The sequence below is a fragment of the Athene cunicularia genome (assembly GCF_003259725.1).
Source record: "Athene cunicularia isolate RWA chromosome 1 unlocalized genomic scaffold, athCun1 chr1_part1, whole genome shotgun sequence".
In the NCBI taxonomy this organism is placed as follows: Eukaryota; Metazoa; Chordata; class Aves; order Strigiformes; family Strigidae; genus Athene; species Athene cunicularia.
The window spans coordinates 120,959,864-120,978,617 of record NW_020799091.1 but is presented as its reverse complement, the minus strand read 5'-3'; the positions used below and the strand labels follow the sequence as shown (position 1 = coordinate 120,978,617).

The following is an 18,754-nucleotide window of genomic DNA, read 5'->3' as shown; positions in this document are numbered from 1 at the left end:
GTTGCCTGCTACTTAGAGTTCATTCTGAGGTTAAACAGTAAGTTGTCTGCACTGTGGTGCTGCATAACGTTATCAAGAATTGTTAGCTTTACAGCAATACAAATTTCTAAATTAGGGTGGTTTGGGTTTCTTTGATTTCTGTTAACTAGCATGTAATGATGTTATGGTGTTTGTGCAACTGCGGTTTTGCTTATCTTAATCTTGTTCTTAAATGCCTCCTCTTTAGAAATTAGGGAGAAAGGAAGTAATCAGTATTGTATGAAACAGGTGTGCCCGTTTTCTTTTATATAGCACTGGTGATAGATAGCATGCACCAGGGTGAGGCAGCAAGAATAACCAAGTTAAGCAATGGCTGGTTTTCTTTAATGATTTCCTAATGATCGAATAAGGTGAATGAAGTTGTAGCCAAAAGTGAGGTACTTTTCAGTTGCTGCTTTTAGTCTTGATAGAAAAAAATCATGAGCTCTTCAGGGCAAGAAGTTATTCAGTAATTGATGATGCAAAAACTTGAGAAGTGAGCTGTGCCATGGTTGAAATTGTATTCTTTTTTCAAAAGCTGTTCTTAGATAGCTCTAATGCTGGGGAATGGTAGGTTTCCTTGGTGCTTGACTTTTTCTGAAGAAAAAAACAGAAGTCTAAACCAAAATAGTCTGCTTACTCTAGATTTGAATATACTAAAAAATGTTGTATCCTTAAACTTCAGGAATGTGTTGCTGCTTACCATCTATTCTTTCATCCATAAAAAACATGACAGCATGAGAAAATCAAAACTGTTTCCAAGGGGTGCATAATGAAGGCACAGAAATTAGTATTAAAAAAGTTAAAGACTATATCTTTCTACGTAACTTTTCCCACCAGAGAGAAAAGTTGGTCATTCATTTCATGACCTTGCTTAACTGCAGAGCCTCATACTGATGCATTGCAGTGCTGTTCAGTGCCTAGAGCAGTCCCAAAGTCCTGACTGTGAGAGTCACCAGTCCCAGCTGGTTTTATATCTCTTACTGGCTAATGTAATACTGAGTACTGGCAATTTTTACTTTATTATTGGTGTAATTGGCTGTAGCAAGGAAATTATTTTGTCTGTGTGAGTTTTTTATAATAGCTCCAATTCTGCAACAAGTAATTTTGTTGAGCCTTACGTTATAGGATAAGGGAGTAAGTTGCCTATCGGCCCTGGCAGAGGTTGCCTCCAAACTGATTCACAGATCTCTGTGGACAGAGCTAATTCCAAGACAAAAGTAGACCAAATGTTTGTCTTGCCAGTAAAGTGGGGTACTTTGATTTGTCATCAGTTCTCAACATTTCTAAACTTTCTTTATTGCAGGAGTCCAAGTTTAAGGAAACTGGAGTAATTACACCTGAAGAAGTAAGCATTTAGAAACTTTGAAATATATTTTGAAAGTAATGATAAATTTTACTGAAAATGTAAAATGTTCATCTCCCAACAGTTCATGTCTTTGCCAACTAATACTGCTTCTTGAAACAATTTCCACAAAGTGGAAGTTCTAAATGGCTTTTTTGCTCTACAAACGAAGTAGATCAACAGAATTCGTTTTGAGATGACACCTGACATCTGAATGTGGGATGCTTTTTTCCTGTATTATGTTGTGAAAAGCTTGTGAGGAAGCTGGTGCTGGGTCAACAGCTGCATTTGTCTTGGGAGTTCAGGACTAAACCAGGAATATATTTATTTTAAAAGTCTTTCCCGTGAGCAACTCAAAGAGAATCTTGTGTCTTGGGAACAGTCTCTTCTTACCTCACGTTGGCTCCTTCCAAGACTCTGGCTGAAATCATTACATATGCTCGTCCACACCAAGTATCCAATGATGATTATTTTTTCCCAAACTTCTTTTCTGTATGCTACTTCAGGCTGGTTTTATTTTGGATTGCTTCAAAGCAGTTGTAGTTTTTTAAGGAGTCTGCTGTGAAGAGATACAGGATTTTTCCTAGAATAGTAAAAACACTGATTGTACAGTGATATTTTGACTTCCCCATTCTGCTTTTTCTCATATTAAAGTGCTACTGTTCTGAAAAGACATTGTCTTTACAGAGGTGTAAGAAAATAATGTTAAGACTGTTGGGTAGAATGAAAGAAAAATGAGACAATGCATAAATATGAAAAGGAGATGGAAGAAGATAGAATGACTGATGACCGTTGCAGGTAGATAATGTGGACAGAAGTATTTTTCCTAACGTTGGTACCTGGCATTTTTCTGCTACATTTTATGACAAGAAAGTGTTTGTGCTTTCTATAATCCAGAAGAGTACTGTTCAGAAAAACAGGCTTAGCAACTTGATGTTCTCTTGTTCTGATAATTGTGTGTATAAATGTTTATATATTAGATATTGCATAATATATTTAGAAACTAATATATAAAACAAATAGAGGAAGTCTAGATAAATATTCTACTAATGCTTAATCCCTTCTTTATCTATGGGAGAAAACTTGGCAGTAGTACTGAAAGAAAAAGTACTTTCTGTAGAACGTAGCAAGAACCACACTTACATTAAACAGTTTGCAGCATTGAAACACTAGTAAGAATGCGAATAGTATGGAAACTCAGTGTAAAGTTAGATGCTGATGGGAAGAATAAAGTGGAACCTTCAATACAGAAGTCAAGGGAAATAATTATCCAACAAGATTAATTTTTGGTTAAATTTAGATGAGACTGGAGCATGGATCTGCTGATTGTCCCTTTGACAGTCTTTCCTTTTCCCTAATAATTTTAGTCTTTAGTGATTGCTGAAGAATTGGAAGTCATCAATAATGATGCTAGGATGTTATCTTGGAATGAGTTTGGATTTCTGTATCTCAGTTCAACTGTATTTTAGTCTGAGATGCTGACTATTATATAGACTTTGTGGGGTTCCTGGGGCTTGCCTCAGAAATCAGTGATAAGGCTAAAGATGACTCGTTAATCAAACTCAACACCTACTCCCTCTATTCATATATGTGTGTACTTGATTTAATTGCAGCAAACTCTTGCCTGCGATAAGTTCTTACTAGTTAATACCTCAGACAGGTAACACCTGTTTTATTTATATAGGTACGTACAGGCAAACCCTAAAAATTACTCTTTCCAGGAGCAGAAATGAGGTGTTGTCCTAAAATTGATCTTTTGCCAGTTACCCAGCATTGGCTCAGGTATGAGATGGCATTAGTGTTTGAGAAATGGAAAGTGAAACCAGCTAGATAATTTTGCAGCCTAAGCCGAAGCAAATGCAATTTAAAGTACTCTTTTAGGTTTCTACATCTGTTAGACCCCCAAAAAACACTTTTTCATCTTTAATAATATATTTTAACATTGCCACAAACTGTGTTCCAGTTCATGGGATAGAGAATTTTAAATAATTCTAGAGTTTCACGTCTTAGTTATTATTTTGTAAAAGCTAATGAGTTTTTCAATTTCCATGTGTGTTGGGAGGGATTGCAGTTATCTTAAGATTTCACTTTTGATAGAGACTTTTGTTGGAAAACAGGTGAAAGAAAGCACTTTTGCAGAGATTAAATCTCTTAATCCATATGCATTGTGTATTGTAATGCTTTCCACGATGCAGATAGGCCTTGCTTTGGAGGCCATGGTGACAAAACAGCTGACAGGCTGCAAGCCTGCTGTGTCCTGCTGCAGCAGCTTCTGGTCAACTAGGAAGTGCATTGTTATAAACTGGCATTTTAAGGCAAGAGAGCCACTGTAGCAATTGGCCTCCACCTCAGTTTCAAATGTTCCAAAGTAATTGATGCAAGGACCACACAAATCACTGAAGTGTGGGCTTGCCTTCCTCAGTTTGTGTACAAAAAAGAAACCCAGTAGGTTAGACAGTGGGTAAATTTTGAGTTCCTTTGCAAGTCTAGCATGAGTTTTTCCAACATTGCTTTGCATTAGTGATGTAATTTTGTAAAAGCCTTTTTGATACTAAGAACGAGTGAAGATTTTTTTAAAAACTCTTCAGAACAAAGTTATATGTAAGTTTTTCAACGTACTAAGTACTTGGTTATCCATATGTAGTTAACCTCATTGGTGAGATGTTATAGTGATGGTTATTAAAGTATACTGTTTATTCATTCTGTTGCAGTTCTCACTGATTCAATAAATTTGTCAGTCTTGCTTCTTGCTGCAAAATTTTGAACGCTGAAAGAGAATTATTTTTTTATATTAAAAGCTCCATCATTTTTGTAAAACTTTGAACAGTGGCAAATAAAAAGTTTTTTCATCAGAAAATAAACACTGTTAGTGGGTTTAGAAACTTTTTTGCTTCTTACAAGACTGGAGGTAATACCACAGCTTTTTAAACTTTGTGAATTTGCTGTTGTACATAGTATATGCTTCCTTCAAGTGAAGTCAATTTAGTCTTTGAGTTTTCAAGGTTAGCTGAGAAACTGAGTTAAAATAAAAGCATCAAACTGATATAAATGGTTAACAGTTACATTGTTAATCTGTCAATGTGGAACTGAATATTAATATTGAGAAAAATTGGAGATTGTTTCTTTATGCTGTATTTAACAGTGCTTTAATTTTTTTCCTCCCTTAACAGTTTGTTGCAGCTGGAGATCACTTAGTACATCACTGTCCTACTTGGCAATGGTAAGTAAAATCAAAAGAACTCTAGAAAGCTAGCATCCCTACCTTGCTTTGATGTTTTTCCATTGGATGCAAGTATACAAGTGTCTCACTTCAGAAGAGTACATGGACTCTTCCAGTAGAAATTCATCTGGTTTTGTGATGAATTATCTGTAAGGCAGGACTGACTTATTGCTCTGTGTAGCAGTAGTTGAAATGAGGATTTCTTCGGGGATTGTTTTGTTTGTTTTCCTAAGGTTTTAGAGGAAGTAAGCTGGTACATACTGTGAATGCTTTCAATGCTTCGCTGCAGTAACAGCTTGTCTCCCTGAGCTTGTCTTGGTGATTGAAAAAGCAAAGACTGTGTGCAACAGAAGTTGCTGGGAAGTAGTTGTAATTGGTATATTTTAGACCAGCATTTGTTAATTATGTTCAAGTTGGCCCACATCAGATCACTCTGTGCAGTGCTTGCACTTGGAAATCCTTTATCTTTCATGTACGATAAGGTGCTTCCTCATGTTTTACTGCTGTCTTGCATTATAAAACTAATGAGTGCCTAGATGGGCATTGTCTGTGGGGTTGGTATCATCAAAGTTCTTGGCTCTATACTGGGCCATGAATTGATGAAGGAGGAATTATTATGCTTCAGTCATTGTTTCTTGCCCTTTAAGTGTCTCCTTCAGAGAAGACATGTGTTGAGTCCTGGCCTGTGTGCCAGCAGTTTGGAACAAGCTATTTAGATTGTTACTCTTATTTCAAACCAAAAACCATTGAAGGTGAAAAGCAATTGCTTGAGTAATGTGAACTTGCAAAGATTACTTGAGCTCTAGTGACTATGGGCAGGTTTTATATTTACAGAGGTCTATTTCTTGCTTTTTCTGAAGTTGCTTTCTTCAGACATTTTGGACTATTACTGATCCTAGAAAATGTCATATAGATTAGATTATTCTGTCAACCTGTCTTTGCTTGGCCATTTCAAAGTGAAAGTAGTTTTTTTGAAGCAGAAAATAGCTTTGATCCAAGACTCCATAGTTTAGGGGTAGCCAACCTTTTTGACCCCATACCTATATCAAAGTCTTTGTATAGGGAAGAGTAAAGTCACAGCAAACATTCTGAGAATAGGTTAAGAGGAGTATGTAAAATGTTCCTGATATACACTGAAAATAGAAGGGTTCTTTTGTTTGCAGATCATCAATCAACCTTTTATGGTGCACTTCATTTTACAGGGCTTCAGGAGAAGAACTAAAAGTCAAGGCTTATCTGCCAACAGACAAACAGTTTTTGGTAACTAAAAATGGTAAGGCTGAAGTTTAAATATAAGTGTTCATAGGGTTGATAGCATGGTTGAATGTGCTGTCAACTCTACTGATTGTATTGACAGGGGAAGCAAATATCTTGCACTTTGGGTGCTTTCGCTTTTAAAAAAGTTTCCTGCACATCTGAAGTCTTTTTCTTAAACCAGCTGTTAGTAGGGCTTTATACTAGTAATACAGCTTGCCTTGATGAAGTAGGAATGAAGTTTAAACATCATAAACCTCCTTGTCTGTCTTTCCTTTCTCCTGTCCTTCAACTCATATTCAGTGTCAAAAAAGAAAATACATTTGTTTTCCTCTTTCTTTTGGAAATCTCAGGCTATTGAAGTGTTCTCGAAATGTCTTTCATGGTGACACTGATACTTCTAGTTCAGATATGTAATTAATGTCACTATCCCTGTCAATAACAATAATACAACATACAATTTTGATCAGCTTCATGGTTTTATATATATAATACTTGCAGTGACTACCTTTTTAATGGATAAGAAGGCACAACCCTGTGGGAAATCATTTTCTCAAAAGATCTTGTATCAAAATGTGTCAAAAATAATGCCATTAGATGAACCTTTATACTAAGCCTGAGGGGATTTTTACCTGCAATGGGTTGTATTTTATACTTGGATTTCACTTGCTAGCTGTTGGAGTCTTGCAGTGCACTGTCATGTGAAAATGCTTACAGTAGTGTTGTCCAGACTTTCCTAAAATGGCCCTGATGGCTGGATGGCCAAGTAATCTACTTTGTTTCTCTCTTTCCTCCCCACTTCCAGAGTCCCTCCCTGCTCTGATCCTTCTAGATCACATTTCAAAATAATGTATCCTGCTGATGGTGACACATTGGCCTTCCCACCTGAGTAAAAGCTGTGGGCTGTGGGTGAGGCTGGGAGCCATCCTGCATATTTCATTGTGGAAGTCTTTGGAGAACTTCTCTTCACTGTGATTTTCACACCCCTTTCCTCCCTTTCTAAAAGTTCTAAGAGCAATTTAAAAATTCTGCACTGGATGCAGCAGGGATTTTTTTTTCCTCTACCTTAGTAGAAAAGGAGCATTTTTTACATAGTCCTTGTTTATGATGTTGGAAAATGTCATTGCCTTAATCAGATACACATTCTTTGGCTATTTTCTGAAAATTTTGTGTAAATCTGTACTTCAACAGCTCTGTAAATGCATATGACTGAAATTATTCTAAATAACACATTCTACACTTCTAGATGTTAATTTATAATTAAGCATACCTACTATTTTGTGTAAATAGCTGATGCAGACTTCTGGTGGAATTGTAAAGACAAATCAGTTCAGTAAACTGATCCAGGCAATGTACTTAAAACTAAAAGTTGCTTAGCAGTGTGAAGAGAACTAATAGGTTGTCTCCAGTTGTTAGTAAGTGCAAACTTAATTCTTTTCTAATCCTTAAGAGTTTGGAGGAAGGTGTTCTAATAGGTAACAAAGAAAACTTTTAAGGCCACTGCAAGTGTTGTGCTGTACATGGAATAAAATATCTGGTACAGCACATCAACATATTTAAGTTCATGCTTTTGCATTTGAAATACAGCTTTAGGATTCCTTAAATAAGGATATATGAGAGAAAGCCTACCACAGTTCAGAAAGCCTTGTAGGATAATTTCTTGCTCCAGTCTGGTTTTGTATAGGAATGACTTCATTTTGTTTTGCAATTTTTTGCAGTGCCGTGCTACAAAAGGTGTAAGCAGATGGAGTACTCGGATGAGCAGGAAGCAATTATAGAAGAAGATGATGGTGATGGGGGATGGGTAGACACTTTTCACAATGCAGGTATTCAAAGTCTTGCATCACGCCTTGTGTTGTGTAATCTGAAAGATTTTGAGTTTCCACTCTTAGGAAGATTTTCACTTTCTGCTCTTACATACGGATAGTTGTGTACTAGTACCTGATGTGGAAAAATAAATTACGTTGCCACCTACCCGCTTGATTGGTACTGCTCAGGTGTTCAACTGTATGGCTGTATATACCTGAAACAGGCTACTTCCTAGACAATAAATTATTACAATATTCTCTTATTAAAATTCTAGGAAGTTATTTTTAAAAATGAGCTGTGTAGTGGCTCATTCCTTATTAAGGAGATCCTGTGAAAAGGACGCTGGTTTAAATTGTTGGAAGAATATGCAAATTTCTCTTAATAAGTTTGCCTGTGGAGATCTTTATCTTAATGATGACCTCAACTGACTTGATTATTTGTGTTTCCTGTTCTGTTGGATTGAGCTAAAAGGGGGAATCATTAGAAAGTAGCTATTATCTAAGTATCTGAGGTCAGTGGGAGAAATGGGACAGGGGGCACTAAGAAGAAAGAATATTGTTAAATACAGGGCTGAGCGTGGGAGATGATCCTTTTTTACCCTAAGTTCTTAGATGAGTTTGTGTTTATAAAAAAAGTCTAAAAAATGACTGCTTACATGAATCTATTTCATTAACTTTTTCTAGCACAGCTTCTTATAAATCCTTTTGTTCTTCTCTAAGAATTGGTAATTTTATTAGTTTTAGTCTGTTGATTTTCTATCATGAGATAATAAAATTCCATCTTTCAATGATGTTTTCACCATCATCTCCAAACCTAGAAGGTACTCCACTCAGTTTTTACTTTCTTTGCTGTAGTGTGGAAGAAGTTCCCTAAATAGTTCAGCCAGGTTGGGGAGGAAAAGGGCAGGAGAAGATGCCTTTTGTTTCTGTAGATGTACATTTTTCGTCACTGGCAATTCTTAAATGTGTCACAGCTGATAACTGAACAGCTCACACCAAAGAAATTGTCATAGCTTTGTCACATCCTTGAATTAAGGATGTATTCTCCATCCTTGCTGTGAATAGACTCCTCTACCAAGTTTTTCGGGTTGACTGATTTTGGCACCATGCCGTGGTAGCACAACTGTAACACTCTGACTAGACCTGGCCAGGTCTCCAAACACTGTCAAAGGAGATAAAAATCTGTTTCCATCCATCTCTATGGATGTCCTTTAGAACACCACTTTTTCTGGTAGGAAAAAACTTACATAAATGATCACGCAGCCACTAGAAAAGCATTGTTTGCAAGCAGCATCCGGTTGGCCTTCCTTTTCTTTAAACAGTTATTTCTGATGAGCAGTTACTTGATTCCAGGTTCATTCATGTAATGATGTATCTTATTTTCAGCTGAAGAGTTAATTAGATAAATGTACTGTGTCAAAGCAGAATCTTGTTGTGGATCCCAAAGAGTGCTGGGCGAGAGCTGTAGTAAAACTAGAAAGCTAATGGGATGGAACTGAGGAGTTGATACTGCTGTCATTTGTGATGGTTTTTACTGCCACTTCCTCTCAGCTAAAAACATTGTGTGCTCTTAAATTATGCTTTGTTGCAAACACCTTGCTTTCAAGATGCTGAGAAATACTCATAAATGCATGCGTTGTGCATGAAGTTGATTTCCATTGTTATGATATGAATGCCTCTCTTCAACTCATTTTTATGCAAAAATTTTTTAAAATAAAAATCCAAACTACTTTTCAGTGTTCCATCAACATACTTTGTCTGTCGTGCGAGACCTGTGCTGTTGTGCTCCGTGTTACTGGCATGGTTTCTTTATGGTTGAGCAGCACCAAGCATGCTACCAACACCACATAAACAGCCTTTCAAATATCAAACTTGTTGTGAGGTGTAACTTGGAAAGATCATATGCTGCTTTCTGAAATGTTTGCAACCTCATTCTATACTAGTATGTAACAAAAAAACAAGGTCTTTTAACACAAACTTCTTGTTCAATTAACAGGTATAGTGGGTGCAACAGAAGCAGTTAAAGAGATCACACTAGACAGTAAGGTACCTATTTCTAAATTTTCCTCTTGCTTTATTACAGGACCTAAAGGTAATAGAAATTTTACTTGCAGCTATGTAGTACTGCCTGTGAGAGATTAACTTTGTCGCTAGGCGTGTAGCAGATATATACTGACCTTCAGAGCCCATGATATTAGTCTAAGCATGTGCATCTCCTTATTGCTGTGTTTACTGAGGCAGTGGGGTTTGTTTTTTTTTTTAATGTATTTAGCCAGTGTGCTCTTGTGACAGGCTTCTACAAGCTGAAAATGAAATTCTGCTTACAGTTATACCACACCTTTGTGTCTCAAGCAACTGATATTTGGCAATCCAGTGTAAAGCAATTTTTATATAGAAAAATAATGAAGGGATGTAAGGTATTTCTTCATAATCTTTAACTATTCCAAGCAGAGTTTTAATGTATTTGGTATTGTTTGACAGGTTTGTGCACTCAAGTTGAGAAATACTGAAACTGTTTAAATGTTTATGTCTTACAAATTCATTAGTTTCTGCATGCTTCCAAAAAGCCACTCTGGAGCAGGAGCCAGATCTGAAACTTAAGTCCTCAGGAAACTGAGAACAGTTGGAAGTACTTGAAATGGAAATGTGTTAGCTAACGTGTTTAAGAAGTATGGAGAAAGTCAGAGAGACACAAAAGATGAATTGGTTGTTAAAGTGGAGCTCTGTGCACTGCGAGAGTTGTTAAACCATCCAAGCACAAAGCTTTGGATTCTAAAAATCAGGGCTAGAGAGAATGGGCTGCTGCATGCTACTGCACAGTTGTAAACAGCTCCAAATACTGTTGATACAGTAAACTGTGAGGTACATGTATTTCAAGTGAGACTGTGCTGAACATAGTAAAAATACTTTTTCATAAGTCAGTAACAAAAAGGTGGAAGAAATGCTAAGAAATGCCTAAAGGTGATCACTATTTCTGCAAAACACAATACTTGCAGGATGTTATTGTGATTTATAACTGCTGTTGTGTGATATGAATTGGATTTCACTTCTAATGTATGTAGAAAAACTTGCTTGTTGTACAGTACTTAAGGACAACTCATTCTGCTAATGCTCTGTTTGCCAAAGCTCTTCACAACTTAGTTTCTTACTGGTTTTGGTGTGTTTTGGTTTTTTAATGAGGAAACCAGCCACCTGATGCTTACAATTAGAGCAGCTTCTAATTGTAATAATTATTTGGAGTATTCTCCTAAAGTCCTTGTGAAACCTCTGTAAATCAAGACTTCCCCCTTATGAATTTCACCGGGGTTGTCTCTTGTATTCATATGCTATGCAAAGGCTCACAATGCCTTAAAGAAAAAGTTGACTGAGGGCTTGTACCATATTAATTGCTGTTGGACTGTGTTTCCTCAGACAATGATATCAAAATGTGATACCTTTTGGAACATTCTTGTGTTTTAAAACCAATTATGGAACTGGATGATGCTCTTAGTCATATCAACTTGAGATGTTCTATGATAGCTGTTCCACAGTTGGCTGTGGATTAGGACATGTGGATTAATATTAAAATATTAATCTATATGTACCAGTCATAGCTGTTTAGTCATTGCCTTTCATTTGAGATGGGTGGGTGTTTTGAAAAGAAATTATAGGCCATTTAACACCAAATTTTTCTTTGCTTAGGAATCATTCCAGATTACAAAGTCAAAGGAGAATTTAAAGTGGATTTTTAATGTTGTATGAGGACTTTGAAACTAAGACTGGTTAATAAGCAAATAATTTGAGTTCAGTATAGTCCTTCTTAATATTGCAGAAATTATTTTTTCTGGCTCACTGTATGTATTGACTGGACTTATACCTTATATTTTCTGGGGCTGTTAGGCTGTGTAGATGTAGCAGTCTTTAAAGCAGTGTTTTCAATTTAACTTCTAAAGGATAATATAAAAATACCAGAATGTTCAGCATCTTGTGAAGATGAGGAGGAAGAGGATGAAGGAGAAGCTGCAGACATGGAAGGTATTTCCTTCAGTTGGGTGGGACATGCTTTCTTTCAGGCCTTTAACTGAAGTAGTACACTCCAAGAAAACCCTACTCTCTTTTTTTTCATGGAATAAATGCTGAAAAATTCATCAGGCATATGCTACTTACCATCTTTTGTATGGTCTTATTGATGCATGTTTACTCTTCACTTGTGTGCCAAAACCTGAATGTTGGTGACTGGGAAATTAATTTGAGTAGCAGAACAGATCCAAGCAACTATAAATTAGGGATTTAGCACAGCTTCCTTCTTGCTTTGTATCTACACCTAAACTCAATCTGCTCGCTTAAAACCACTTAAGGATTTCTCATCGTGTACTTACTGTAGTCTTGGTCAAATTTGTATTAAAAAAAGGTATAGTCTGGTTTGGGAATTGGGAAGTCTACCGAAATAAAACATCTTTAGATACATGTAGATTGTTTTAAAGGGGTTGTTTATGAATGAAAAATATGATGACTGGCTACAAGCTGAACACAGAATTTTATGGGTCTTCTTTTCAGAGTATGAAGAAAGTGGGCTATTGGAGACAGATGATGTGAGTGCACAGTTCTCCCTCTTGTCTGTAAAATGCTTATCACCAATATGGGCACAAGCAAAGTAAAAATAATTATAACAAGTGGATGACATAAAAATCTTGTCATGAGCCTGGTTTCCTATGGATTTGTCTCCTGCCAACCTACTGCAGTAACCTTAACTCTTAGGTCCTTGAAGATTTTGATCACTGTAATTTTGCTTTTTTTTCCCTGATACTTTTCACTCTGCTTACACACAGTGCTGTATTTCCAAGAGGTAAAAAATGTAGTGGTAGTTGTTAAAGCTTACATGTGGAGCATGAGTGGCTTATAGGTTCAGTAGATTACACTGATGCACCAGACTGTCATGAGAGAAAACAGAGGGCATCGTTATTTGTGGTACTCTGCTAAGGTCTTCATGAACCTGCATAAACTGAGACCTCTGCCTTCTGAACTTCGTTGGAATTGTCTGTTGGGTTCAAAATTATTGGTGAAAGAAGGGAGGGGGATATGACAATGTAGTTGCATGCTTCCTTAAGAAATCAGACTTTTTTTAAAAAAGTAAAAAGCCCCACCAAAAATAAAATCCACTTGGAGAGAAACTGATACTCCTGATTTAAAGATAAAAACAAAGCCCAAAAGCCTATGGTTTTTTAATGCTCACTTAAGAACATTAATTTCAGTTTTACAGCTTTGTATAACTACATAGGATGAGAAAGAAGGAAACCCAAACAAGACTATATACTAATGTTGTCATTTTTACCTCGAACCAGGCAACGCTTGACACAAGACAGATTGTAGAAGCTAACAAAACTAAAGTTGATGTTGGAGGGGAAGATGCTATTCTACAGACTAGAACTTATGACCTCTACATCACTTATGACAAATATTACCAAACTCCAAGGCTCTGGCTATTTGGATATGATGAGGTATAGCTATGTTGGTTTTGTCCCACGTCCATGAAATAAGACTCACTGTGTCAAATAGCAAGGCTATTTTGTTGCTTATTCACAGTAGAAATTTAAAGGAAAAAATGGTGAGAAAATCATTATACAGTCAGGGTTGCAGACAGGATTTATGATACTTGCAGGAAGTAGGAGCAATTTCACTGAAAGTTGTATTTGGTAACTAAGCAGATTTGGAAGGAAGCAAGTCATGCTCTGTCATTTGAATTTGTTAGCTCTGTAGAGCTACGAATAACCCCAGTAAAGTCAGTCAATAAGCAAGTATGTGTGTTTATGATCTTCAGAGGAGAGAGGATTAGATATATCACTCTTTTCTTTAATATCTAAGTTTCTCGAGTTAAAGTTGGTAGGGCTTACGGCTCAATTACCTAGGTGGGAACTCAGATGGTTCTCAAATATACTGACTTTACCATTCACCTGGTATATTAAACCCCAAAATTTGTGAAGAACCATTTCTACACCATGTGGTTTTTAACACACTCAAGTTTTTTTAGGGTATCTTCAGAACTGCTGTATATTAGATGCTTATAATTTATGGTACTTCATCTATTAGTGAGGTTAGAATTGCTGAGAAGGAGAAAAAGATTGTTAGTAATGCTTTTGTTCTCGTGTTCCTTTTTCCTGTCTAGCAACGGCAGCCTTTAACAGTAGAGCATATGTATGAAGATATTAGTCAAGATCATGTCAAGAAAACAGTGACCATTGAAAACCATCCTCATCTTCCTCCACCTCCCATGTGCTCGGTTCATCCATGCAGGTAAGTCTTTGTTTCTGGTCTGATTCAGCATGCAGACATAGAATCCCAGAATCATTCAGGTTGGAAAAGCCCCTTGAAATCATGGAGTCCAACCCTCAGCCCGACTCTACAAAGTTCTCCCCTACCCCACATCCCCCAACATCTCATCCAAACAACCCTTAAACACCCAGGGATGGAGACTCCACCCCTCCCTGGGCAGCCTATTCCACTCTCTGACCACACTTTCTGCGAAACATTTTCTCCTCATGTCCAGTCTGACCCTCCCCTGTTGCAGTTTAAAGCCGTTCCCTCTTGTTCTGTCACTTATCCCCTGTGAGAAGAGACCAGCACCAAGCCTCTCTGATGAGGTCTCCCCTCAGTCTTCTCCTCCTCACACTGAACAGCTCCAGCTCCTTCAGTGGCTCCTCACAGGATTTATTCCCCAGGCCTTTCCCCAGCCTTGCTGCCCTCCTCTGCCCTTGTGATCTCTCTCATATTGCGGTGCCCAAAACTGGACACAACACTCCAGGTGTGGCCTCCCCAGTGCAGAGCACAGGGAGACTGTCACCTCCCTGCTTCTGCTGGTCACACTATTGCTGACACAAGCCAGGATGCCATTGGCTTTCTTGGCCACCCGGGCACACTGCTGGCTCCTGTTCAGCTGCTTGTCAATGAGAACCCCCAGATCCTTCTCTCCCAGACAGCTCCAGCCACTCCTCCCCAAGCCTGTAGCCATGCAGGGGGTTGTTGTGGCCCAAGTGCAGGACCTGGCACTTGGCCTTGTTGAAGACAGGCACTTCACTAGTCCTGTTAAGGATTTGGTTTACATTTTCTGGACATATTTCCACAGTTGGCTGCCATAGTGCTCTGTTAGCTTCTGAGACAGTGTGAATTGAAGATACCAGCGTCCTCTAAAGTCATTCATTCCAGTGCTCACTGCTGCAAGTGTATTCTGCAGTTAGAGCCCTCTTCTCCTTGCTCAACTTGCTTTTCCTCCAATTTCCTGTGGACTCCAGAAGATGGCAGACTACTAGAACTCTCTAAAAAAAGTTTTCCTATTTTTTCTTGCCTTTTATTTCGTGCTTTTTGGAGAGGGTGAAAGTATGCTTTGGGAGTAGATAAAGGTATTTGAACATGAAATAACTCTTCCTTATTTTGTAATAATTACCTTTTGCTCTTTCAGCAGTCCTTAAAATTTTACACTGATAAATTAGAGGCTCTCTAATTGCCACACTGAAATATTTGTTGAACACAAGTGCAAAACTCACTTGTGTTTTTAGGGTCTTTTCTGCTGCATTTTCCACATTTCTCACTCCAGGCGCAGGGAGTCTGTCATTCAGCCAGCTGCACAGATTATATTTTTCTAGATCTTTGAAAGGTGCCTTTTGTCTTAAGATGTAGGCCCTAACATCAGTGATACAGAGCCAGTATCTTAAACAGTGTAACTCCTCAGCTTCTAGATAATATGAAGTTCTCAGAGATACAGATTTGGGCTTTATGTCATTTTTGTAAAAAAAGACACCCTTTGGAGTCTTGCATATGCTTTAAAAAAATAAAAGTATAGATTGCCCCTGTAAGTCTTGTAATTTCTTTTGACTTAAACACTTCTTGGATCCATGTTGCTAGCTGAGGTGTCAAATAAACAGATTGTTGTTGACAAGCTTGTGGTAGTTTTTGCGGACTCAAAACATTCTGTTTCTGGTTTAGGAATGATTTGATCATAAGATTAGCCTTGGTAAGGGTATGCCATTTTTTTAGAGAACAAGGGAGCTTTGCACCTGAAGATGTATATTCATGGGCTTTGTAAATCCCTGTCTTGTGGTTCTTCCAGTTCATAGTTCTTTAACTAGTGCTTTACAACAGTCTTTTCTTTTACCCAGCAGTCAGGCTTATATCTGAACAATATTGGGCAGAGAAGCCATTGTACAACTGGGAGATAGCTTTTCCCCAGTTATCTGTTTTGTAGAAAATTCAAGTGGTGAAGTTTATTGTTGGTCTTTAAATTCTTGGGTTTAAGTCTACACTAACACAATAGACCTGTGAAAATGTCAGTCTCAGTGCTCAAGAGTAGGACAGGAAGCAGAACTTAGAAAACTGTTAGGAAAATAATAAAGAACAGAAAACAGCATAAAGCCTCTGTTAATCTGTGTGGCCACCCAGATGTTGAATACAGTACTGCAGTGTAGCTCTGGTCATCTGTTCTGTAGTCTGTGAGATGAAGGAAGGCTGAAACTGGAAAAGACACAGAGGGGTTGTCCAGGATAACTGAGGTTATGAAGCTCTTTACCACAAGAAATGATTGAATAACCTGGGACCTGTCAGCTTTGGAAGAGGCAGCTGGGGATGGAGTTACGATTTCAGCAACCTTCGTTATGAAGGCTGCAGCAGGTGAGATAATAGGTGTTCAGTTTTCTCCAATAGTAAAACTAGTGGCATTGAATGCTACTCACTGCTGCCATGTTCAAAGCCAGAAAAAAAGATTTAAACTCTGCACGCAGCACTTAATGAAACTAAATATTTATTTAAGCAATATGGTGTTAATGAAAGAAAACTTTGTCAAGAGTTATTAAAAGTGAAGTTACTAGAATGCTTCAGGATTAGGAAGTCCCTGAGTTGCATACTGCTGGAAACTAGTGGTACTTTGGAGGAAGCATTACTAGTGTTTCCTCTGGCCTCTTCCTTGAGTAAATAATATAAGCAAGACAAGGTAGACCTTTGATTTGATCCAATAAGGTATACTTGTACCTTATATGGACACATTAGTCAACATGTCAACCTGTTAGTGACTTCAGCTGTCTTATTGTTTGTTGTCTGTAGGATTTTGGACAAAAAAGTGGTTGCAGCTTTTTGTGCAACTAGTGTTTTTGAAGGAGTGTTAGGTGAGATGAAGGGAGGAAGGCTTAACAGACTAACTAGGAAGGTGATTAATAGAAGGAGGAGAAAAAGAGCCTGAAGCCAAGGCTTAATTTAGTGATTGCTGGAAGCCCTGCTAATAAACTGGTTGGGAAGAAGCTCCTGTTGATGGATGCAGGCTGGGAGGGCACTCTCGGAAGAAACAAAGATGACTGCATATTTGGGCATGACAGCCCTCGCTGACTGTGGGTTTTATACTGGGATGTGGCTGCAGTGTGATCTGCTTAATTCTTCAAACACCTTTGCAGAGTACGAACCCACTTATGCTAGTCTGAGTTTGGATTGAGAGTCTTTGTGAATGAGAGCTGTGTGTGCATGTTTTCACTTCTTCCTCTGAAGCCAGTGAAGCGCCAGTGCCTTTGTTATGTAATCCATATCGTCACTCGAAGAAATGGTTTGCATCATGGCACTTGTTCCAGTCAGTCTTTTAAGCATGAAAGAGATGATTGATATCACAGTGGGATGGATTTGTTGGTAGTCTTAAAAGTGGAGGAAGCTGTCTAGTCCTTCTCAAAAAGCAGGCTGGTTGACAAACTGCTTAACATCAGAAAGGTCATCTTGAGACTGTGAAGAAAGAGGCTAACAGCATATCTAAAATGGAGGTTTTTAAGTATGTTCGCTTACTCTCCAAGGTGGAATATTCTGTTTTCTTAAATTGGTAAGGCTAACAGCTGACAAGGTCTGGGCTTCTGAGGTGGAAAGTAATAGCCAAAAATGTTGTTTTGTTCTCAATTTAGCTATGAAGTACCCGTGTTTGGCTAGCTCTGCTGCTGTTGCTTCCCTGCACCTTATAAGAATTGTGTAACATAGGGTATTTGGATGGTCCTAAACTTACTTGGCTGTTTCTTGTGACGTGGATATCCCGATGGCATGTGTCACAGAAAGGAAAGGAATGCAGTCTGGTGCTGCTGTCAGCTGCTTGAGATTGCTTCTATTTTGAGTAGTTAGTTGAAAGTGTTCATCTTGCAGCTCTGCTCTAAGTTGTATTTCTTGTCAGCATTTTTGTGGTACTGGGAGGAACATAGTCAACTTCCTCATTAATTGTTGCCAACTGGTTTAATTGCAATTCTCAGCTTTTTTATGTGGGTGTTATGAAGGGACTATCAAACTAGTTAACTACTAAACACATTTACAATTAGAGCTGAATTGCTTTCACTAATTCCAAGGGCTCATTGCTCTCTATTTCAGAGAACTCTTTTTTCCTTCCTACGTACTTTGAATATCTGCAGGGAGGTGACTAGAGGCAACTGCAAGGATCAGCGAGTTGTAGATCCTAACTTTGATTGTTGCTGATTCTGAATGTTTCTCCTAATGATGACTCTTGAGGGTTTTTCCATACCTGTCTCATTGTGTGTGAGCAGTTACAGACACTGAATCAAGTTCACGGATAATTTTTTTCTTGAAAGGACATTGTCCTAAAAAGTCTTGCATTTTATTCTCTTTTATGGAAGTTTGTAGTTGTCCACTACACTGAAAGTTCTGTGGAAGGCCTTTTATCTCTATGAACTTGCAAGGTGGGGAGGACCGGGGGTGCGGTGGGAATTAAATTTCTGGTGTTCTCCATATGCCAGGAAGGCTTTTATTTTTTACTTTCTGATGGTGTCACGTCCTGCTCCGACAAGGGGGACAAGTGACTCAGATTCGCAAATCCCCAATTGGAGCGGACAACAAGTCTCCAAGTTCAAGCATTTATTAACTACCTACAATGCACTAATTGAACACATGATAATTGGCTAAGTACAGAGCAAGCTGTGGCGAGCAATACAATATGGTTTGCATTTCTTAACAGAAAAAGGAAAAGAGGGAGATAGAGGGAATGGGGGAATACAGATCACCGGTCTGGGTTCCTGCGCTGCTCCTGCCGGCGAGGATTCCAGGAGGCAACTATCTTTGCTGGCATCCGTCTTCTTTGCTTCACTGCTCTCTCCAGATGGCTGGGGGGGGGGG

General features: G+C 38.2%; 1 protein-coding gene across 1 annotated transcript in view; it reads left to right on the top strand.

The window, feature by feature from the left end:
• Positions 1 to 308: 308 nt before the first annotated feature.
• Positions 309 to 18,754, top strand: part of ATG3 (autophagy related 3) — a 23,376-nt gene continuing 4,930 nt past the window's right edge. Inside the window, exons 1-10 of the mRNA XM_026846983.1 lie at positions 309 to 318; positions 1,293 to 1,366; positions 4,534 to 4,583; positions 5,786 to 5,856; positions 7,556 to 7,663; positions 9,642 to 9,691; positions 11,578 to 11,659; positions 12,182 to 12,216; positions 12,967 to 13,122; positions 13,788 to 13,915. Of these exons, the coding sequence (XP_026702784.1) occupies positions 309 to 318; positions 1,293 to 1,366; positions 4,534 to 4,583; positions 5,786 to 5,856; positions 7,556 to 7,663; positions 9,642 to 9,691; positions 11,578 to 11,659; positions 12,182 to 12,216; positions 12,967 to 13,122; positions 13,788 to 13,915 (764 nt within the window). The remainder of the gene's footprint in view (positions 319 to 1,292; positions 1,367 to 4,533; positions 4,584 to 5,785; positions 5,857 to 7,555; positions 7,664 to 9,641; positions 9,692 to 11,577; positions 11,660 to 12,181; positions 12,217 to 12,966; positions 13,123 to 13,787; positions 13,916 to 18,754) is intronic.